This window comes from Eptesicus fuscus, chromosome 21, assembly GCF_027574615.1.
Source record: "Eptesicus fuscus isolate TK198812 chromosome 21, DD_ASM_mEF_20220401, whole genome shotgun sequence".
In the NCBI taxonomy this organism is placed as follows: Eukaryota; Metazoa; Chordata; class Mammalia; order Chiroptera; family Vespertilionidae; genus Eptesicus; species Eptesicus fuscus.
The window spans coordinates 37,099,645-37,121,591 of NC_072493.1; the positions used below are offsets into that span (position 1 = coordinate 37,099,645).

The window sequence follows — 21,947 nt, forward strand, 5'->3', positions numbered from 1 at the left end:
TCCAGAGGGTGAGGCCCAAACCTATGTCCCCTCTCTGGTTCCCACAAGAACATCACACACAGAGGTTATGATAAGTTCTTTACCAGCAAACACATGAGTCAGGAAAGTTACACAGTGAGGTGGGGAGAGAGGGGGAGGGGGAGGAGGGGCAGTCCCCATAGGGTGGCCTCAGCCAATGACATCCCGAGGCTGGGCCCCACTGTCTTCCTTCTGCAGGCTGCACCGGCTCATCTTCAGCTGGGTCAACTGGATGTAGCGTAGGACATTGGTGTCTGCGGGGACGGTGGGCAGGGCATTATCTGGGTGTCCTGGGTGACGTCTGTAGCACCTCAGTTCATACCTCACTGTCCCCAGCCTTCAGTGGCTCCCCAGCTGGTATTGCCAGACCCCTTCCTCAAAAGCCCCAGCCCCCACAAGGGAGGGGTAGGTCACACCTCCAGAACAGCTTTGCTATTCCCCTGCCAGGAATGCTCGGCTCAGATTCCTGTTATACTCTAACCCTCCAGTGACTTCTGCGCAAAGCCTGTTCCCCAAACCATTTACCTGCCTCCACTCCCCTGTACAGCCCAGGTCATGCAGGCTGGGCTCCTCCTCACTGGCTCTTAATACAAAATCTCATGTTGTTCTCTCTGCACCCCAACACACCCAGAGGGCAGGGAGCGAGTCTCCAGCTCTGCCTTCCCTGTCCCACCCCAGCAAACGCCCTGCCACTTCCCACCGGGGGTCTAACTCCCAGCAAGCGCTTCACAAGTGGTGGCTGGGAGAACAGGTGGGTGTGGGGGTGGGTGTGGGGGTGGGTCAGTGAGGGAGTGGATGGATGAATGTGTGTTGGGGGGGGGGGGGCATGGAGTGAGTGCATAGGGAATGGGCTAAATGGGAAGCACCAAAGTGAGTCGATAAATAGATGAGAGGTGGTGGGTGGGTGGGTGAGTAGGAGGAGGTGGAGGGAGCTGTGCCCTGGCCTTCCTGCCCTGTTTGCTCTGTTCCAGCCCCTCTCCCTGCTCCGCCCAGCCGCCACCCCACTCACCTGTGGGCTCCCGGTTTCGGGCCTCCTGCAGGTAGCGCAACGCATGCGCATAGTCACCCAGATGGTAGAAGGCAATGCCAGCGCGGTAGGTGGCCTTGAAGTTGCCCTGCTGCTTCTCCAGCACCTTGAGACAGTACTCGCGCACCCGCTCGTAATTCACCAGCTCCGACTGCAACAGGCAGGCTGCGGGGGCGCCGGGACCGGGGCTCTCAGAGCCTGCCGGCAACCCCAGACTTCACATCCCCGAGGGAACCCCCCACCCTGTCGCACGGCTGAGCCGGGCCTAAGGGCTTTTTCAGGCCACCAGGGGCTGCCGAGCCTCTGACCAATCAGAATGGAATCAACCTGCACTGCCGCTAGAGGGTGTGAAAACAGACTAGAGCTCAGGCTATTTTCGTAGGGGGAGGGGGGGAGTACTGAGGCCGAGCTCAGGTGAGGGATGAGGCTTTAAATGGTGCATCCAGGGCAAGGCTTTCTCACCTGAGGTTCGCGGTGGCAGCCCAAAGCCCATTTCCTGCATCCCAGCTCCTTCCATCCCGTGGTCCCCTACTTCCCCAAGCCCCCTCTTTGATAAGTCCTGCTGTCCCCGCCACACACACACACAGACCCCAGCGCCTCCGCTCACCCCACCCCGCCCAAGGCTTCAGGATTGCCCCTCACTCCCACCCCGTCACAGAAGCACCCTCTGCGCTCCCGACGGCCGGCCGCATACCCGTGAGAGAGTCATAACATTCCACCTCCGTGTTCTCCACCAGGCGCCGCTGCTCCTCGCTGAGGCGGGCTGGCCCCGGGCTGGTGGGGGGCCCGGGGGCGGGGGTGGGCAGGCCTCCAGCGCGGGACCCCTGCGCCGCCTTCAGCTGCAGCAGCGCGCGGTGATACTTGCCAATGGCTTCCCGGAACTTCTTCTCTCGGTAACAGCGCTGACCCTCCGCCTTAAACGCCACAGCGGCCCGAAGGCTGCTATCGAGCGCCGCGCCCAGGCCCCCCGACGGTTCTGGGGCAGGACCAGGCCGAGCGGAGCCATGACGGGGACCCGGGCCCGGCGGGGAGAGTGCGGGAGGTGGACGCGGTGGAGGCTCCGGGGCTGCGCTGAGCATCAGCACCGGGGACAGCGCGCCGCGCTGCATTGTGGGAAACTCCTGCAGACCGCTGCTGCAGCTATCGCTGCGCCCCGGCGCGGGCCTGTCCCCACCCTTTCCCCGCCCCTCACCTCCGGTGGCCGACTCCGGCTGCCCCCTATGGGTCTAGAGAAACCCCTCAAGACTTCCCCACGCTTTTCTTCGAATCAGCCCCAGCCCTCATTCTCCAGCCCACCTTTTCCTCCTCTCCACTCACCCCACGCCCCTACCCTTCTGCCTGCTCTCCTTCCTCGTGCCCAAAGCTCCCAAAGCTTTCTAGAAGGAAAGGGTACGTCTGGGGAAAAGAACAGGAAGATTTCAACCTCGTGAAAAGCTGGTTTTCAGCCCACGAGGCATTTGGCATGTTGGATAAGGATACAGGCTTTGGAATCAAGGTGCCCAGATTCAATTCCTGGGTTTTTCCTCACTAGTTACATATGACTTGGACAAATCACCTAAATTACCCAGGATTCTATATCCTCCTCAGTAACATGGAAGGGACAATGATAGCAACTTTGAAACTCATTTGTTTATCTATGCAACAGGCAAATATTCACTGATATCTTTTCTGTGCCAAGCTTTGGGCCGGGCGATGCTGGGATATAGCGGGGAAGGAGGGAGCCTCGGGCCCTATCCTCATGGAGCCTCTAGTCCCGTGAGGAGACAAACCAGTAGCCAGTGACAGCCCAGAGTGGGCTAGCCTGGGAAGCTCAGGCAAAGTGGTCAGGGCAGGATGGGGGAGGTGCAGGCAGAGGGCCCAAGCCCCGGATGGAGGCCACACAACAGGCTCTGAGGGCCCCGAGGAGGTGTCTGCCCTGGACTGCAGTGGTGAGTGAAGACAACATTTGTCATGAATCAATGGGTCTCCTAGAGGAGGAGATAACTATGAACAAGAGAGATCTGCTTCTCGCCCTCATCGAGCTCACTGGGTAGAAAAACCAGTGGGAATGCAGGTGACAGCCCAGAGTGAGTGGTGCAAGCATAGGAATGAACAGAAAATAAAACATGTGAGAACCTTTGGGAAGAAAAACTGAGGCTGAAAGAGATGGCTGTCCTTCCGCTCGCCTTAGCCACTCACTTAGCAGTGGGACCTTGGGCAAGCTCCTCACTCTGCCTCCACCTTGCCTTCCTTCTGTGCAACGTGAGGATTACAGGTGAGCTTGCTTCAGAGTAGTGGCAGGGACTGAATTTTGCAGACAAAGCACTTAGCACAAGGCCTGGTACATGCTTGGCAACTAACAATCTGTGTTTATCATCGGTGAGACTATGAGATAGGTGAGCATAAGTGTCTGGCTCTGAGTCAGCATCCATATTGGTTGTTGAATGAATGAATAACTTTATGTATTACACCCCCCACCCCCACAAGACCCTAGCTTGGTCCTCAGCCCCAAGAACCAAGCTTGTGCTTCCATTGTCCCTTTCCCCTCCCATCCCACATCTCCCCCAGGAGGTCCCATGGCAGGCCCCACACCACATCCCCCAAACCTGAACAAGGCACCTTCCATTCCAATAGCAGCATCTGCTTTTACCTCTTATTGCACTTTGCTGAGTGAGGCTCTCCCCCATCCTGTCCAACCTTGACCATCTTAGGACAGGAACTTCTCTTCCCTGCACCTTCAAAACCTGGCTTGGTTAAGAATCTAATCTTCCTGCAGTTGAATTCCAGAGCAGTGAAGTCATCTTTCTGTACCTCAGGTGTGTTTTGTTTTAATTAAAAACATGGCGATCCACTGATTGATAACAAATATTTTCTGAGCACCTACTAAATGGCTAGGTGCCGGGGATTTGGTAGACACAGGGCCACTGCCACTAACTCACAGTCCTGCTAGGGTGCAATGCTGGCACTTTCGCAGCACCTACTAGGTGTCAAGCAACGTCCTAAAACTTTGTGAACATTTAACTTACAATCTAAATACACCACAATGAAGTTAAGTAAATCAGATCCCACTTATAAAACTCTTGCTATCAAAGACCCATAAAGCCACAGATGACCCTCGCAGGCGATGTGTTGGGCTTGTGCAACCATTCAAAAATATTGAATTAGTTGCCAACATAGGAAAGCAGAGGTATTTAAGGAATTGCAGGTTTTCAGCTTCACTTGAACAAAATCTGAAAACCTGGTAAACATCTAGGTAGAATTCATGCCTGGGGCAGACATTCTGTTTCCCATAGCCCATCCCTCCTAGATTCTTCCCAACTCTGAGACGGAGGGCCATTCAGGTTGCACTGGAATTTTCCTCTTCGCCTCCCTGTCCATCTATCTCCCGAAAATGTTGGCGCTTGGGATCCCAGTTTGATCTTGTTGAGCCTTCTGGGCGGAAGCCCACCAGTGCCCCCTCGCGGAAGAGTTCGGAATTTCATCTTTAAGGAAGTTAGTGAGAACATCCAACCCAAGGGATGAGGCCCGGAAAGTAACCAATCAAAAGCAAGAGATGGACCAGCATTTGACCAATAAGGACAGAGAGCGCTCGGAATAAAAGAAACTCTTTTATTGAAGTGGGAGACAGACACACATTGAGTCTTTTTTGACGGGTTTCGGGGCTCAAGGGGGTCCCGGCTGGGGACAGCAGAGCAGGCGGGCAGCAAAGAAGCTGGTGCCCCGACGCTGTGGCCTCGCATACTTGAGGAAGATGGCAGCACGGCCGGGTGCGGGGCCTCGGAGCACCGCGCGGGCCATGCACGGCTCCAGCGGGTCCAACTCCGCGGGGCTGCGGGGGAAAGACGGAGAAACTAAGATGGATGCAAGGGGTGGCGGTGGAGATTACCTGTCCTCGGAGCTGGGGCTCGAGGCGGAGAAGACACATTGACTTGGGCCCCCGGAAACCTTCCAGGGCACGTGGCCCATCATCCAGACTAGAAAGTGACTGGAGGGGCCGGCAGACCCTCGATTCTCCCCACAGGACGCAGTTAGAGAACGCCAGGGCCCTGGAGGAGGGAAGGACTGGGGCTGAAGATGGACTGGCATCCAGCTCTACCCGGTGGGCGCGGCTGGGAACAAAGACAATTCGCCCGGCCCCTTGGTGGCATGGTTAACAGGGACAGGGGCTCTAGCAGCTAAAGGGACACCTCATTTGCGGTTAGTGGCTAGCAGACCTCTCATTCTCAGCCCTGAAACACAGCTAGAGCATCTTGCGGGCTTGGGGAGATCCTATATTCCACCCTAGACAAGATTAAGGGTCCCCAAATCTGGACAATACCCCACTCTCTCAGACCCGCCCAGAGAAAAGCAAATGGGATAACCCAAGGCTAGGCAAATACCCCATTCTCTCTTACACCCAGAAAACTCAAGTCTGGGTGCCATCGTGCCCTCCCCCCAATAATTATTTCTCACTCTCTGAGACAGTAAAGACAACGATCAGGAAGGCAGATCCTGAAGCCACCACCTGGGTTGGGGGGGGGGGGCCCTCCTCTGTGGCCATACCTGTAAAGTGCCGGCTCCAACCCAGAGCCCGCCTCGTGGAGCACACGGTGCGCCAGGCTCAGCGCCGCAGCTGCGCAGCGACTGGGCTCCCACCCAGCTGCCTCGACCTCCAGTAGAGACAGTTCCAGGAAGTAGGTGGCAAGAAGTATCACCTGCCAAAGCATCATCACCTGCCAGATCGTCAGGCCACGCCCCTAGCCGCGCAGGCCACGCCCCTGCTCCCCTCCCCTCGCACCTGGGGTTTGCTCCCGGCCAGAGCAGCCAGTAGCTCCAGGCAGAGGAGTGGACCTGGGTGGTGCAGGCGGAAATCCAAGCGGCTCAGGATGCGGCGCTCGGCTCGCAGAAGCTCGGCCTGGGAGAAGGAGCCAGCGCCCAGGAGGCAGAGGGAGGCGGGCTGCGGGTTGGGGAGGAAGAGGTGGGGGAGTCTTGGACCTTGGCTGTTACTCCCTGCCCTGGGTTCGGGTCCGTCCCCGTTCTGGACCTCAGTTTTCTGGTCTGTAAAATGGGACTATTGATGTGTTGTGCGGAAGTCTTAGGGAATATGGGCTTCGGAGTCAGAAAAACCTGGATTCGAGCTCAAACCCTACCACGTCCGCACTGTGTGACATGGACATTCAGGGCGCTCTGAGACTCAGTTTCTTGATCTGTAAAACGGGGATATTGCTCCTACTTCACCAGGCAGTTGTGGTAATGCACCGAGTTCACACGTGCTAACTGTAACGACTCACTAAGGATTATAACTACGTAACCAAGTCCAAGTCCCAACTACTTGACTTTGGGCAAATGTCTTCCTCTCTCTGGGTCTTAGTCTCCTGTTAAAAGGACACACGGACAGCCCCGACCTCATCAGAGCTACTGGGATTCCAAGACAATATGAAGTGTTTGCTGGGCACGGTGCTTGGCACACAGTTCAGCCTGTGCCTGCGGCCAGGAGAAAGCGCGCCCTCTCCTGGCCCCGCCCCGGAAGTACCTCGGGAAGCACGCACTCTTCCATTTTGCACGCCACGAACAGGCAGGCCATGCCCAGCAGCTGCAGGCGGTGTAGGCGCACCCGGCTGGAGCGCAGGTAGGAATCGAGCAGGTGCACGGCCAGGTAGAGCGTGTCCCCCGCCAGGCCCAGGTACTCCTGGGGAGGGGCGCAGGTTACACTCAGGCTGCCACGCAGGCCCAGCCCCACCCCCTTCTTGGTACCTACGTACATGCACCTGGACCAGCCAGTCCACCACGAGTGCGCGCATCTCTGGGGTCACGGTGCGGGGCAGGGTCGTCTGGGGCAGCGCAGGGCACACCTGGGGTTAGGTAGGGACGGCCTAACTCTCCACACCTGTGCCGCCGCCTCGCTCCTAAACGCCAGCCCTGGGTGCGGCAGCCTCCTCACACCTGGTGGAGGCAGATGATGCGCTCCTCTTCCGTCACCATCTAGAACCCGGGACTCTCTCCTGATGTTTCCCTAGCCACCCTCCCAGCGCCCTGCCACAGCATCTCCCCCTGCTTCCCAGGCAAATCCATCCTCAGAACACCCGTTTTCTAGAGTATAAGCCTGACCAAGGAACTCCCAGCTTACAACACTTCCCCGGCTTCCAGGACCCTCAGGAGAAAATCCAATTCCTCTCAGACTCTCCCAGGCCCCGTCCTTGCTCCAACATCACCTCTTCCCTCTCTCTCCTCACACTCCAGCTGCCCCAGCCTTCTTTCGGCCCTGGGCTATGCCAACCGTATCCCTCCCTCAGTACCTATGCAATACGTACTATGCCCTCCACCTGAAATGGTCCCTCCCCAGCTCCTGGCACTGCTGACTTCTGTCATTCATGCATCAGCTAAAACGTCCCTGACTCTTTCCCTGTCCCATCACTTTATCTCCCTCATGTTACTTCCACTCTGGAGATGGCTATGTTTCATTGTGTATTTTGTTTGTCCACACGAACAGGGATTTCTGTCCAAATCCCAGCTGTGTCTCAGCTCGTCACAGAGACCCTGGCCCCGAAGAGATGTTCACAAGACGCGTGTTAAATAAACTCATCCCCTGAGCGTTTCCTCTGACAGCGTGTCTCGGCCTGTCTCGGTCTTTATGGCCCTTCTGAAGTTACACTACACTTGCTTTGCCTTCCACAGTGAAGACAGACTATTCATCACCACATGCCCGGCGCCTGGAGCATGCTCAAAAACAGTTGTTAAAGTTACTTTGAAACTCTGTAATTCGTTAAGGCACAGGGAGGATAGAAAAAAACATTTGTTGATAAATTGCTAAATATTTGTTGAACGAATAAGTGTGAGGGACGAGTAGGAGGGGTCTGAAGTACCAGGGGAGGAACTGCAAACAGCCTGGGAGGTGGGAACAGTCATTCGAAGGTAACCGTTTAGGAAAAACCAGCCGGGAACCTGGGGTGGGGTTGGGAAGGGGCGGACAGGCTGGCCGGGAGGGAGTTCAGAAATGCCCATCACACGGGCTCTAGGCGAGCCCGGCCGCTCTGGCCTGGGCCAACCCACCCCCTCGCTGCCCTCCGGGCTGGGGCGGCTTCCAGGGAGTGTCCCACCCGCCTCACCATGACCTCGGCGAAGATGTCCCCGGCGTACGCGCGTTCTCCCTGCAGCCCCAGCGCGCTCAGAGCCTCCTCCAGCCCCGGCGGCGCGCGCCGTCCCGCGGGCCTTTCCGGGGGTCCTGGGGCGGCGCTCGTGCCCGCGGGGACGTTGTCGGGGACTGGGGCGCTCGCAGGCTCTGGGTCAAGGGAGGCTGCCGGACTCTGCAGGGGAGAAGGATTGGGGTCAGCGCCTGGAGCGCCGGGAGCGGGACCCGGGCTCCCGTAGCTCACCAGCATCTTCTAGGCTGGCGTCGAGGGCGAAGCCAAGAGCCCACCTCTTCCTACTGGAGCGAGGATCCGCGCCGCCGGCGCTTTAAACAAGTCTGGGCGCATGCGCGCGGAGTAAGCTTCACCTGGGCAGGCGGGCAGGTGCGTGGTCAATGGCGAAGAGCACTGCAGACCCTAGAGGGTCAGGCAGCTGGGGTCCAGCTCTCATCCTCCACTTACCGCATGGCGAGGAGTCTCCTGGAGCCTCACGCTCTTCTGCTATGAAGTAGGGATTGTTTCCATTGACCGTTGTCCCGAGGATTTTCTAAGACTGTGTTTGTTAAGTGGCCAGCTCGGGGCTTAATAGAATCAAAGCTTAGTTCATAGGAGCTACAAGTCACTTCACCACTATGGAGAGAAGGCCTCTGTGCTCCGGGCAGTGGATTCGGGGTGAGCAAATCCCCTGTAGCCGCCGCCTGTAGGCCCAGAGCGGCGGGCGGTGGGGAGAAGGCGCCAGGATCGCTGGGCCTGGCCTGGTGCAGCAGCTCCTCGCTGCTCTCCGTCCCGGACATGCCACAGGGATCCTGTGCACACCCGAGCCAGGTCTCACTTGGCCTCTGCTCCGAACTCCATTGCAGCTCCCATCCGCTCAGAGTGAAAGTCCACGAGGTTCTACGTTATCTTCCCACAGGTGAGCACACACCTGTGCGCTCATCTCCTACCCGACCTCCCTCACTCCTCCCTCTCCCGCCGCACTGGCCTCCCCGCTCATCCTCAACCTCACCTCGGGGCCTCTGCTGTTCCTCTGCCTGACGTTCCCTCACCTCAGATACCCCTCACTTCCTTTAAGGTGTTCACTCAGATGTCACCCTCTCCATGAACAGCATCGCCCTGAACACGTCCTGTCCCCATCTCTGTACTTATTCTCTCCCTCCTGACTAGAACGTGAACCCCATGAGAGCAGGCGTGTCTGTTTTTCATGGCTGTGTCCCCGATGCCTAGAACAAAGTATCTGCTAATGAATGAGTGGAAAGGCTGGGTTTGTAACTTAGAGTTGTCTGGAAGGACCTCTTGGAGGTGACATTGGAGCTAAAATCTGGGAAAGGAGCCAGGAAAGCAAAGGCCGGGGAGATGCCCCAAGTGGAGGGCACAGCGGAGTCAGAGAGGCTGGCAACGCAAACAGAACGAGATGCTGGACCAATGGCTGCCTGTCATACATACAGTGCAACCAGACCCCTCCCCCACCAGGTCCCGTGGGCCCTCTCTAACCTCATCTCCTTCTGCTCTCCGTCTCCTCCCCTCCACTTGAAACACCCTGTCCTCTTCATGGTCCTTAAACACATCAGGCACCCGCCTGGCTCAGGGCTTTGGTGAGCTGGTGGTGAGAACCGGGGTATTTACATTCTCCAAGTGTCTCTGTACAATACACTAACTACAAAGAGACGTTGTAACGTGACCGAGGAGACACCTGACCAACGCCACCTTAACCACCTTAACCATGGGAGTAGTCACCCTGCTCATGGGCTGTTTGGAACCGCCCGGTAAGTTGCACTGAGAAGGGCACATCATTTCTGGGAATTCCTGTCAAAATAGCTTGAACATAGCCATAAGAAAGCATCAGGCAGTAACCCCTCATTGAGGGGCATTCTGCAAAATAACTGCCCGTGAGCTTCAACCCTGACAACGGGGCTCAACAGCGAGCCGGACTGAGTCACGAGCCAGGAAATTGTTCCCTTTTTGGTACACAAGGACATCAGTGTGACCACTGCAAAGCCTGATGAAGGTCTGAGAAGAACATTGTTTCACTGTTAACGTCCTGACCTTGATCACTGGGTTGTGGTTGAGACAATGTTCTCATTATAGGACAGATATGTAGATGTGGAGGGGGAGGGACTAGAGTAAATGTAAAACACTGTGGGAACCTGCGTGGAGACAAGACTTACTTGTACTTTTTAAAATAAAAAAACAGCTTTATGAAAAGTTGCAGACATAGTAGTGTTCCCAAGTACCCCACACCCAATTTCCCCTATTAACATCTTATACATCACTAGAGGCCCGGTGCACGAAATTCATGCACTGGGGGGGGGGGGGGTCCCCTCAGCCCGGCCTGTGCCCTCTTGCAGTCTGGGAGCCCTCGGGGGATGTGTTCAGTCGGACATCCTTAGCGCTGCCCAGAGGCAGGAGAGGCTCCCGCCACCGCCGCTGCACTCACCAGCCGTGAGCCCTGCTTCTGGCTGAGTGGTGCTCCCTGTGGGAGCACACTGACCACCAGGAGGCAGCTGCTACATTTAGCGTCTGCCCCCTGGTGGTCAGTGCGTGTCATAGCAACCAGTCATTCTGCCATTTGGTTAATTTGCATATTAGCCCTTTATTATATAAAAGGATTAGTGTGGTAATTCGTCACAATTTAATGAACCATAGAAATGTTATTCAAGTCCATGCCTTATTCAGATTTCCTATCTACCTAATGTCCTTTCTCTGTTCTGGGACCCCATTCAGGATACATTACACTGAGTCTCCTTGTCTCCTAAAGCTTTTCCTGGCTGTTTCTCAGGCTTTCCTTGTTTTGAACCACCCTGACAGTTTGAGAACTAGTGCAGGTCTTTTGTAGAACATCCCTCAGTTGGGATTTGCCTGGTGTCTGTTTTCTTCTAGACTGGGGAGTCTGTTCTAGAGGAAGGCCACAGAGACAGGGTACCATCCTCACTGCATCGTATCAGACACGCTGCCAACATGACTGTCACTGCTGTTGACTCTGATCACCGGCTGATGTGGTCTTTGCCAGGCGTTGCCCCTCCTCCACTGTACTCTTTGGAAGAAGTCGCTCTGCAGCCCACACCGGAGGGACATGCTCCCTGGAGGCAGAGCATCTACAGGAAGTATGGGACTTCCGTACAGATCTGGCTGTCCTCACCACTTTGGGTATAACCAATACTACACTATTTTGGTGCTCGAACTGCGTTCAGCTTTGGCCACTAGCAGCTCTTCCCATTGGCTCCTGTGTCCCTTTACATGCCATTAGTGAGGTTTTCTTTTCTTTTAGGTCCTTAATTCTGGGCACGACTGGATGCTCCAGGTTCATCCTGTGTATTTCCTGCTCTAACCCTAGAGTCATTTTAGCACTATTTTTAAAAGTTTCAAAGTTTTCTACCAGTCTGAAATGATTTCTAATCAACGTTAGAAATACGTGAATCACACTTTTTTGGAAAGCCATCTGACACATTAAAATGCAGCAACCCTGGAATGTAGGCCACAGAAATGAAAGCACAAGCACAGTAAGGGGGTTGTTATGTTTCCTTCAGTACTGTGGGAGCAGCACAAACCAACAAAAACACCTGGAAACAAGTAAATCCTTGTCAACAGGGGAGCAGACTCAGCTGAGGTGTGTCCACCCTGAAGGACCCTGTGAAGTGACTGGAAAGCATCACAGCCACGTCCACAGGAGCTCCTCCAAATGAAGGGACTAAGAAAGAACCTCATCGTTACCGGTGACCCCACGTCCTCCGAATGAACACGAGGTGGTGGGAGTGTGGGTTCCATGTGGCAGGACACAGCCCAGGGGCGTGGCCGGATTACCTGGGAGGAGAGCTGTACCGGAGCCAGCCTGTCGCGATGCCACGCCCATCTGTGCAGAAGGTGACTGAGAACCTTCAGGGCCCCGGGTCTGGGATCGGGTGATTTTTACCTCCTTCTGCACACTTTTGCTTTGTTGCATTATTCTTTACACACACACACAAAACTTGTGACATTTTCTACATGCACATGACAAAAAACAGATGACTCAAAATTTAATTCTTCTAATTGGTAAAATTTTATTAAAATCTTTTCACCTAAAACTCCCAGTTTGGGAGAAGTCCTACAGGAATAAGAAGCACCACTGCATCTAAGGACATTAAGTTCAATGGAGGAAGCAGCTGATTAACCTACAGGAATCTGCCCAAGGACTGTGACAGGTCCCCAGGGACAGACCACACGGAGAGCCGTGACGGTTCTTGAAAGGACTCTCTAACACCGGCCCCTCAGACTACGACTAGAGGGGAGGGGAAGGCTTTTCTTCATAAGCCTGTTTATCTGATTCTCACCAAGGCATACTTTTATAATTAAAAAAATGTCCATATGAAATTAGGAAGAAATCCAAAAAATTCCTCAAGTCTTGGACGCAGGAAACAAAGACTTCCTGGACTCAGCTTTTCTGCTCCCCTCACTTAAGACCTCAAACACTCCGTGTGGGAAGCCCCAACAGCTTCTGCAAAACCGGCCTGCAGTCCCCTGTGCGTAGCACGGAGCCTGGGCCCCACGTCTGGGAAGGGACTCAAGCAGGGGAACCAGCTGTCAGAGGACTCCCGAACGAAGGGGCTGTGGCCCAACCTGAGGTGCTCCCAGCTGACAGCCACCACAAATGCGTGGTAGACCAAGGAATCTGTAGGGAACTGGGGGCCTGGAGGCTCCCAGTTTAGCATAAATGGGGGCTGGGGGTGCAGATGCACAGGCAACGCCTGCTCTAGGGCTCAAGCACCTCGGGAGTGAACATGCTCCCTCTCAGCCCTGCCAGGGCCCAGTGACCCCTCACATACCTTTTTGTCCAGAGCCACCTGGCCCTCCACCCCATCTTTTTGCCTAACAGTTCCTGAGCACCTGGGGTGACCTCTGTCCACCACACCCCACCACAGGCCCCGAGTTTCCTAAACTCAACAGCTCCCACTCCCAGCAGTCCCCTCCCTCTCCAGCCTGAGCGGACACCACCTCCCCCCCCCCGCCCCCGCCCCCAGGACGCCTTCTCTGCCTCCACAACTTAAAGGGCCCCGACAGCAATGGGAGCGGGAGGCAGGGGGCACTTGGGGCCACTCCATAAGCAAGGCAAGGCCCAGGTGGTGGGCCCGGTCTGAAACGAGTCTTTATTGCTTGTACCGTACAAATATGAGGAACAGGGAAAGGCCAGTGGGGAAGAGGGAGAACTGTCAGATAAATGACATACACACACAAAAAGGAGAGACCTCCCACCCCCCAGACCAGCCCCACCCCCCCCAGATGTCTCTCTGTGAACTACCTAGTACAGGAGGTGGGAAGATCAAAACCACAAAAGTTACGTTCCAAACACCCGGAGATGCTGGTGGGGAAGGGGGAGAGACAGTGCGGCAAGGGGACCTCACGTGTGGCTCTCCCACTAGGCCAGCACCCCTCCCCCTGGGATGAAATGCTGGGGTCAGGGCCAGGGGCCCGAGTCCACACACATACGCACACACACCACACACCTGAGGCCGGGACACGCTTGCTCACACACATACATACCCAGCACACATGCACACACACACACCCCATGTGCACTTAGATGCACAAGGACACCAACAGCACACAGTCCAAGCACGCACGCACGCGAGTGCCCATAGCACTGACACGTTCACCTTAAGGCTGCAGAACGTGGGGCTGGGGGAGGGGGGTGGCCTGGAGCCTCCTCCTCAGAGGCCCCACCCCAGTACGTACCAGAGACACCCTTCCCCGGCCCCTCCTCAACCAAGTTCATGGGGCCCAATACTGTCTCGGTGCGAGATGTGTAACAGCCGAGGCTGGCACCCCTCCACCCCAGGCAGAGAGAAGGGGCAATGCTGGCCCCCATCCTGGGAGGGGCCAGGGCCAGGCCCAGGTCCAGCAGGAGGTAAGGCTGGCTGGAAGGAAGCCCTGGTAAGGCACGGGGCTTGGGGGTGGGCAGACTAGGCCCCAATGTTCCTCCTACTTCGTCCACAGGGTCAGGAGAGCAGCGTGGGGCACAGGGAGGCAGCGTCCATCCCCCTGGCCGCTCTGGGTTCCCCACCAGGTAACCGACCCCAGCCCGAGGGAGCCCTAGACCTCTGCTCCTGCAGCTCCCGAAGGCCCCGCCTGGCCCTGGACTTCACTGCTTTTCCGCTGCTGTGTGGGGAGGGGCTGGACTGTCCCCTCACCAGGCCACTCGGAGCCTGAGGACAGGCACGGAAGGCTGCCCCAGAGCGCTGTCCGCATCTGAGGGCGGCACAGCACACAGCAGGCAGCCTCAGGCAGGCCCCCGACTTCCGCTCCCACTGGGACTTGTTCATCAAAAACCAAAATCTTCCCAGCTGCCCAAAGGCCAGGTCCTGGGGCCGCGGCACAGTCTCCCCAGTCCTGATCTGGGCGCAAAAGTGAGGGCAGACAGGGTCCTGGAGGCAGGGCCACTGGGTCCACTGAGAGGAGTTTGGCAGAGGGCTGAAAACTAGAAATGGGGGGAAGGGGTGAGGGGTGGAGATGCAAACAAAAAAGACGGAAAAAAAAAACACAAAAAGACGAAGCCCCCGGCGGCGTCGGCAGCCATGCATGTCCGTGGTGGTGGCGGTGGCGGTGGCGGCGGTGGGCAGGCGGGCGGCACTGCTCACTCGCGGATGCTGGCCGAGTAGGAGAACTGGGGGAAGTGAGTCCGCTGGTCCAGGTCAAGAGAGCCCAGGCTGTCATCTGCAGGGGTCAGTGGAGGTGGATTGGGAAGACGGGCTTTCAGAGGGCCCAGCACCCCGGCCAGACTCCCGGGGAGGGGGACAGAGGGGAATGAATCTCAGGAAGGACCACAGGCAGAAACGCCAGCTGGTGAGGTGTCCACAGACTTCCTCCCCGACAGAGACCCTGTGGTCATAGCCTGGCTCCCAGGTCTTGGAGCTGCTCACTCAGCCACCTCGGCATCCCACCAGCTCCCTGCTCTCCTCCTCCTCCCCTTCCACACCGGTCTGCCCAGACCTCTTTTGCCCAGCTCCTGCCCAGGCCACCACTCCCACCCACACAAACCCTCCACATGCAGCCAAAGGTCTTGCTGAAACCCTGATGCAACCCTGTTCCTCTTTAAAAAGCCCTTCCACAGCCCCTGTACAATCGCCACTCCTCCCAGGGGACAAGACCCTCCTGCTCGTCCACGCCCTCTCCTCTCGCCTCCCCATCTGCTCTGACCTCTGCAACGCTCTCATTTCTAGACGTCCCACAGCCATTCCTTCTGCCAGGACTGAGTCTCACTGCCACGTCTCCCCCTCCCTGACCTGCAGTCAGGCATTTCCTCCGAGTTTCCCCAGTCCCTGTGGTCCTACACACTGTCCTGACCACTCTGGGCTGCCACCCCACCTGGACTGAGCGCTCCCTGAGGGCCAGGCCCAGGGCTATCTCCATCACTGCCTTGTCTCCAGCAGAGCCCAGCACTGGGCGGGTGAGAGTAAGAACTCAAACAGCTACAGAGTCAGTGAATAATCCGGCTCCAAAGACCTGGGTGGTCTGCGAATACAACTATGGATCTGCCATCTCGGTACCGACGACTCCCCAAGCATCTCCTACCCAGACCTCTGCCTGGACCACAGGGACAGGCTGGACCCAGGGCTGTGGTGAGCTCACTGGGCCCGCAGACGACTAAGAGCAAAAGCCCTGCGAGCTTCCTCCTGGAGAACTGGGTCAGCAGCAGACGCCCTCCACCGCCCGGCCAGCCCACAGGACGCGGGCCGCAGACACTCACAGCGGTCCGGGGGTGTGATTGTGATGGACTGGGCAGTGAACTCATCATCGAAGTACCTGGTGTCGACCTCAGATGTGACCTGAGGTTTGAAGGGTGGTGGGAGCTGTGGAGGAGAGGAGCCCAGGCTCAGGACCCGGAGGCCAGGAGGCTTTGGCCCAGGCCACCACAGCGGCCGAGCGCCTGCTGAAGCAGTGGTGGTGGCACTCACCTTCTTCTGTACCACATCCTGCCAGTTGATGCTGAGGAAGAACCTGTGCTCCATGACCTCCTTGGCATCGCTGGGCCCCCCGCCGAGCCTGGGCAGAGACGGCCATGAGCACCCGCCTCCCGGGGCAGCCAGGTTCTGGGAGACGCTTTCGGTGCAGGCCTGGGCCTGTGACACGCAGGCCCTGAACAGCCTTCACAAGCCTGTCCCGGCCACAGACCCCCGCCTCGCAGAGGAGGAAAGTGAGGCCAGGAGGGAACGCGTGCCTAGGGCCAGAGCCAGGACACTGCAACTGGGGCCAAGACCAGAATGTGAACCGAGGGGGCATTTGGCCACCTCACATCCCGGCTCTGCCACGTATGACTGGGCCACCATGGCCAGGGCAGGGTTGCCCTGCTCCTCAGCATCCCCATAAAACAGGGGAGTGCGGGCAGAGAACCAGGCGGCCTGACCCCAGGGAGCGCTCCAAGTGCCAGCTGTGGGGACCACACAGCACACCCACCAGTGCGTGCGCCTGTGGGCGCTGCCCCTTTGGGCGGAGGGAGCAGCGGCAGCAGGTGGTGCTGGGCAGCGCAGGGCAGTGGCCAGCCCTCACCTCTGCTTGGGGTCCTTCTTCAGCAGCCCAGCCAGCAGGGACTTGGCCTCGGGGCTGAGCGTGCGCGGGAAGCGGATCTCCTCCATGAGGATGAGCTCGAAGAGGCGCTCGTGGTCCTGGTTGTAGAAAGGCAGGCGGCCGCACATCATCTCGTACATGACCACGCCCAGCCCCCACCAGTCCACAGCCCGGCCGTAGTCGTTGTCCTCCAGGACCTGAGGGGGAGGGGCAATGAGGGGCCAGGCCCATACTCTGGGGCCTAGGAGCTGACTGGTCCAGTGGGGACAAGGCTCTGCCTGGGGCTGGGGAGGCCAATCTAAGGAATTGGAGCCCGGCCCTCAGAGCGTCTAGGTGGGGGAAGCACCCGGTCCCGGGGCCCCGCCTCCCTCAGCATCACAGCCCCAGACACCTCGGGTGCCAGATATTCGGGGGTCCCGCAGAAGGTTTTCATGGTGGCCCCATCACTGATGCCCTCTTTGCACAGGCCAAAGTCAGTGATCTTGATGTGGCCATCTTTGTCCAGCATGAGGTTTTCCAGCTGTAGGAACAGTCAGTGTATCAGGAACATGTCTTCCCGGGCTTCCTGCCACCTCCCTGAACCCCACGTGCCAGCCCTGCCCTGGAAGGGGCTGTCACATCACGGGCTCCAGGCTGAGCTACGGGATACACCCCAGCACAGGGTTAAGCCCTCACCCTCTGAGGCTCACACCTCCCCAGTCCCTGGCCACCCCTCAGGGGAGCTGAGTCCTGTCCCAACCTGCCTCCCCTCCCCTCCCCCACTTTGGATGGAGGGACAGTATCTCTCTCCTTTTTCCTAAACGTCACACAATGGGCCATTTGGTGGGCCTTTGTGCAACCTCCCCCAGGTCAAGACAGATCACCTCCAGTCCCTCAGACACCCCATGTGCCCCTTCCCTGTGACTAGCCATCCCCTGCTCCAGACAGAGAAGTAATTTTACTTCCTTCTCTCTTTTGCAGTTTCCCCTGCCTATACCTACACCTGTCAACACAGACTCGTCCTGTCTGTTCTGGCTTTCCCAACGTCAGCCTGTGGGACGTATCCACGCTGCTGTGTGTGGCTGAGTGTGGTCTCTTTAACTGCTGTGCAGCCCGTGTGCGAGCACACCACCTGGACTTCATCCATGTTCCGACAGCGGACCCCTGGGGTTAGGATGACTAGTGCTGCGAGGAGTGTGTCCACACTCTGAGGTGCACACAGGTACCTGTTCCTGTGGTGCACACGCCTCGGGCACAATGGCTGGCTCACAGTGCGCACGCGTCCACTGCTGGTGGCTGCTGCAAACTGCCCGCTAAAGTGCCTGCACCAGTTTACACCCTCCACTGCTCAGCAGCCTCTGCCCACAGGAGGCTCAGAAGGGACCTGACGCTGGGCTGCCTGCTGTGGAACCACTACTAGGGGCCAGAGCAGAAGGGTTTGAGCCCCAGAGGGAGCTAGACACAGGCACGTGGACAGGACAGACCCTCCCTGGTGGGGGAAGCTCGGCCTCCCTGACTCCCTGGGGTGAGTCCTGCATGTGTGCCCTGGGGCAGCCGGGCCCTCCACAGGAGGCGGCCACGCACTCACCTTGATGTCGCGGTACACCACATCCCTCGAGTGCAGGTACTCCAGGGCCGAGACGATCTCTGCACCATAAAAGCGGGCCCGCTCCTCCGTGAAGACGCGCTCCCGGGACAGGTGGAAGAACAGCTGCCGGAGGAGGGAAAGGGGACAGGACATCAGGCCCCTGGCCCAGAGGAGGGAAGGATGGAACCCTGCCTGGCGGTCCAGGGAAAACGTCAAATCTACTCCATGAACCGGCAAGTGACAACCAAAAAGGACCAACTGAGAGAAGAGTTCACGTGAAGGACTGGCCGCAGGGAGAGAGGGGACCGTCCTGGGCCATCCTGCATGAAGGGGATAGTGAATGAGGGAGTGACAGCAAGGAAGCAGAGGACACAGTCATGAGCAGGTGGCCACAGCGGTGAGCCCAGAGGGGCAGACGAAGCCCACGGTCATGAGGCAGAGTCACACCGCGAGAGAGGAGGAAGGGTCACGGAGTGGGTGCCAGCAAGGGGCTGACTGCTCTGCACAGACTCGGGAAAGCAGAAGGCCTGCGTACGCTTTCTCTGCAGGTCATCCTCCAAGAACATCCGCCACACTGTCGTCCAACCTCCCGCACAGCCCCCTCCACCCCGCGGGACCTCGGCGTGTGTCCTACCCACGGGCTGTGTGAATCTGAGCAAGCCACTGACCTCTCTGAGTGTTTCCCCACCGGTAAAGTGAAGACGGTGATGCCTTCCTCAAGGAGCGGGGGACGGGACCAGCGGACCCCGGTAAGTCTCCCCTACCCTCCATCTCACTCCCCCCACACTTGGGAACGAGACACCCAGATGCCAGGCGGGGCAGCGCAGCTCACCTCCCCACCATTGGCGTACTCCATCACGAAGCACAGGCGGTCATGGGTCTGGAAGGCGTACTTCAGCGCCTGCGGGGAAGGAAAGTGGCTGGGGCACCGCCGATTCAGCCTAGACACTCCCCCGCTGGCCTGGCCACAGGAGTCGGGCAGCGGGGTTCAAACCTCAGCTTCGCCTTTTGGGGTATGTGAGTGGGCTCATGGCCCTGGGGGCCGGGAGAGGTTACTAGGCTGAACAATCTGTCCTCTGCCTGCCACTGAGCTTCCAAGAAGCAAGGTCAGGAGAGAGACTATTTTGAGCAAGCAGAGCCATTTCACATCTCTCTTCCTCCTCTATTTTACAGTCAAATGCATTAAGCGCGCGCACGCTCTCTCCCCCTCCCTCTCCCTCCCTCCTCCCCCCCCCCCCACACACACTCACACACACACACACACACACACACACACACACACACACACACACACACACGAGGTCTGCTGGCTGGGAGTTGGAGCTGATCTCGACCTGGAGCTGGCCCCAAAGACGGCTTGGACAAGCGATCTGCCGACGAAGAGTAGCTCTCACACTGCTCTGAGGAGCTCTAAAGAGGGTTGCTCAGAACCCTTCACTGCTCCTCTGCTCACAACTCCACTGTTTCCTGTCTGCTGCATGGAAGTACCTCGGAAGATCTTATTTGAACAAGTATTGTGGCTTAACAGAACACCTAGAAAGCAACTGAGGTACAGAAACAACCCATAAGCCATCCTCAACCTGGTCCATTTAACTAATAGCTGTAGCCCAAAGAGGCATCATCTGCTCAGCGTAAGTTGACAGGCAGCACAATGATACATCTGCTTCTAGCATTACATTGTAAAATAAAAACAAAAAATAACGTTCCCATTTGACCAGCGGGGCTAAGTGCCTCGAACTCATAAAGACGGCCGCCATGCTCCCTGGGCCATCCTGCAGTGTCACTGCACCTGTCGTCTGAGGTGCTGACATGACGCCATTGTCTAGGAAGAAGCTGCCACCTCTGGGTTTTGGTTCAGGCCACCTGGGGAGCCCAGCAACACCTGGCCCAGTCACCTGGCCAACACTACGTCTGTGCTTCCCAGCAGCAGGGCTGGGCTTGCTCCCAGTCTGTCCAAAGGGGCTGGCCTGGGGCTCCCCTGTGCACAGGTCTGAGGGAGTACCACTCACAGTGAGGAACGGGTGCCTGGTGTTCTGGAGGACCCGGCTCTCGGTGACTGTGTGGGCGACTTCATCCTGCAGACAGAGAGAGGCCAGGTGAGGGGTTGGTGGGCGACAGCACGCATGCCCCCAACCTAAGGGATGGGGCAACATCTTGGAGAAAGACAACTCCGTTCCTAGCCATTATGCAGAGCGAGAAGGGCAGGAGTGGCACGTTACCATCCACAAGCCCTAAGGAACAAGGGACCACGGCAAGGACACTCAGTGGCTTGCTCTCAAAACCACAAGGCGAGAGGCTGATGGGGACTTCACAATGAAGGGATCAGGCTGTCACCTCCCGAGCCCACAGGACAATTTTAACACCCCTAAGAGGGAGCAAGCAGACATCGTGAGATCCCTGAGGCATGTCACAGGCCCAGGGAATCACCACCTGTAAATGTTCTGCCAGAAGAACTCGATCTAGAATTAGGACTCCAGGCTGTGGAGTAACGGTCCTGTGTGGTCCCCACAGGGGCAGCATCAGTGTCACCTTGGAACTGGAGAAAAGCGGATTCTTGGGCCCCTCCTCGGACCCACCAGGAACAGAGTGGGCCCAGCAGTGGTTGCACAAGCCCTCCCGCTGACTCTAACACAGGCTCCGCAGTCACCAAGAGCTGCTGACAGTCCTGAGCCACCTACAGCCCAGACATGCCTCTCCCTCTGGGAAAGTCCATGCCCAGGGCACAATTGGTAACAATGGCTGAAGACATTTTTGATTGTTACAACTCAGGGGGAAGGGAGCTACTGCTTTCCTGGGTGGAGACGGTCACTGCTCCACACCACAGTACACAGCATGACCCATAGCAGAGAACAGTCAGCCCAAATGTCTGAGGCTGAGAAACCCTGCCTTGGACAGTGACATTGGGATTGTTCATCTTGTTGAACATGGCCACAGTACCACAATTATAGTATTTAAAATCTTCACCTGTGGAAGATACCTCTCCAAGTACGTGTGGGTAAATTATACGCTGTCTAAAACATGCCTTAAAATACTCCAGAAGAAAGAAGGGGGAGGGCAGAGCTAACAAAACAAGATTGACCAAATGTTGATCATCGTTGATGCTGAATGAAGGCTACATGGGAGTCCATTATATTTATTTTTCTTTTAAAAATTTTGTGTATGTTAGGAATTTTCCATTTAAAGAAAAAAAAAAAAGAATAAAATTCCATTCCTGGCCAGCCTCCTATTGAGACACCCTGAGCCAAGCTCCCACCCTCATGGCCTATGGGGACACCTCCTTTCAGGCCTTGACAGTGCCTGCTGGATGAGGCCAGTCAGACTCTCCACATCCCTCCCCAGGCGCCCAGAGCGTGGGGTGGGGGCTCAGCAGGCAGGCCAGCCGGGGGATCTACAGGACTGAACCCAGAGGAATGGGTTGGTGGAGAAATGAGACGTTGGCAGCAGAAGGCACAAGTAAGTGTCCCGGCCCTGTGTGTGTGTGTGTGTGTGTGTGTGTGTGTGTGTGTGTGGCGCCCCCAGGCCAGCCAAGGGCAGCCTGGGAAGCACCCACCTTGGCGATGATGACCTCCTTCCGCAGGATCTTCATGGCGTAGTAGCGGCCGGTGGCCTTCTCCCGCACCAGGATGACTTTGCCGAAGGTGCCCTTGCCGAGGAGCTTGAGATAGTCGAAGTCATTCATGGTCTGCCAGGGATGGGGAGAGAGCAGGGCCATCAGTGC

At 57.3% G+C, this 21,947-nt stretch overlaps 3 protein-coding genes across 7 annotated transcripts in view; all 3 read right to left on the reverse strand.

Annotated features, from left to right (window-relative positions):
- Positions 1-88: 88 nt before the first annotated feature.
- On the reverse strand, positions 89-2,154 carry TTC9B (tetratricopeptide repeat domain 9B). Its single transcript, XM_008139595.3, has 3 exons — positions 1,740-2,154; positions 1,028-1,210; positions 89-272 (listed from the first exon to the last, which is right to left on the reverse strand). Exons 1-3 carry the CDS (start codon positions 2,152-2,154, stop codon positions 169-171), a joined length of 702 nt encoding a protein of 233 aa, XP_008137817.2. The 3' UTR covers positions 89-168.
- A 2,459-nt stretch (positions 2,155-4,613) lies between these two features.
- Positions 4,614-8,427, reverse strand: CCNP (cyclin P). Its single transcript, XM_028142689.2, has 7 exons — positions 8,377-8,427; positions 8,110-8,307; positions 6,766-6,855; positions 6,537-6,692; positions 5,802-5,960; positions 5,567-5,718; positions 4,614-4,853 (listed from the first exon to the last, which is right to left on the reverse strand). The coding sequence occupies exons 1-7, from the start codon at positions 8,380-8,382 to the stop codon at positions 4,688-4,690; spliced, it is 927 nt and encodes a 308-aa protein (XP_027998490.2). The 5' UTR covers positions 8,383-8,427; the 3' UTR covers positions 4,614-4,687.
- Positions 8,428-13,228: 4,801 nt separating this feature from the next.
- AKT2 (AKT serine/threonine kinase 2) overlaps positions 13,229-21,947 on the reverse strand; it is a 52,135-nt gene continuing 43,416 nt past the window's right edge. For 2 of the 5 annotated variants that reach the window (XM_054710754.1, XM_054710755.1), the window contains exons 6-13: positions 21,780-21,911; positions 20,239-20,304; positions 19,062-19,130; positions 18,230-18,352; positions 17,054-17,182; positions 16,645-16,859; positions 15,845-15,947; positions 13,229-14,811 (exon numbers count right to left, since the gene is read on the reverse strand). In XM_054710754.1, coding sequence (XP_054566729.1) covers positions 14,191-14,811; positions 15,845-15,947; positions 16,645-16,859; positions 17,054-17,182; positions 18,230-18,352; positions 19,062-19,130; positions 20,239-20,304; positions 21,780-21,911 — 1,458 coding nt within the window. In that variant the 3' untranslated portion in view covers positions 13,229-14,190. Of the gene's footprint in view, positions 14,812-15,844; positions 15,948-16,052; positions 16,141-16,644; positions 16,860-17,053; positions 17,183-18,229; positions 18,353-19,061; positions 19,131-20,238; positions 20,305-21,779; positions 21,912-21,947 lie in introns of all 5 variants that reach the window. The other 3 variants (XM_008139592.3, XM_054710756.1, XM_054710757.1) reach the window with 3 other exon arrangements.

What these genes read in the sequence shown, in the direction of transcription:
- TTC9B (XM_008139595.3), bottom strand. Translation starts at nt 2,154, where the DNA reads ATGCAGCGCGGCGCGCTGTCCCCGGTGCTGATGCTCAGCGCAGCCCCG. An exon ending in ATGTTATGACTCTCTCACGG is followed by an intron (nt 1,211 to 1,739) that starts GTATGCGGCCGG and finishes GCGCCCCCGCAG; the next exon opens with CCTGCCTGTTGCAGTCGGAG. An exon ending in CCGAAACCGGGAGCCCACAG is followed by an intron (nt 273 to 1,027) that starts GTGAGTGGGGTG and finishes CCGTCCCCGCAG; the next exon opens with ACACCAATGTCCTACGCTAC.
- CCNP (XM_028142689.2), bottom strand. An exon ending in ACATCTTCGCCGAGGTCATG is followed by an intron (nt 6,856 to 8,109) that starts GTGAGGCGGGTG and finishes ACCTAACCCCAG; the next exon opens with GTGTGCCCTGCGCTGCCCCA. An exon ending in ACTGGCTGGTCCAGGTGCAT is followed by an intron (nt 6,693 to 6,765) that starts GTACGTAGGTAC and finishes GCCCCTCCCCAG; the next exon opens with GAGTACCTGGGCCTGGCGGG.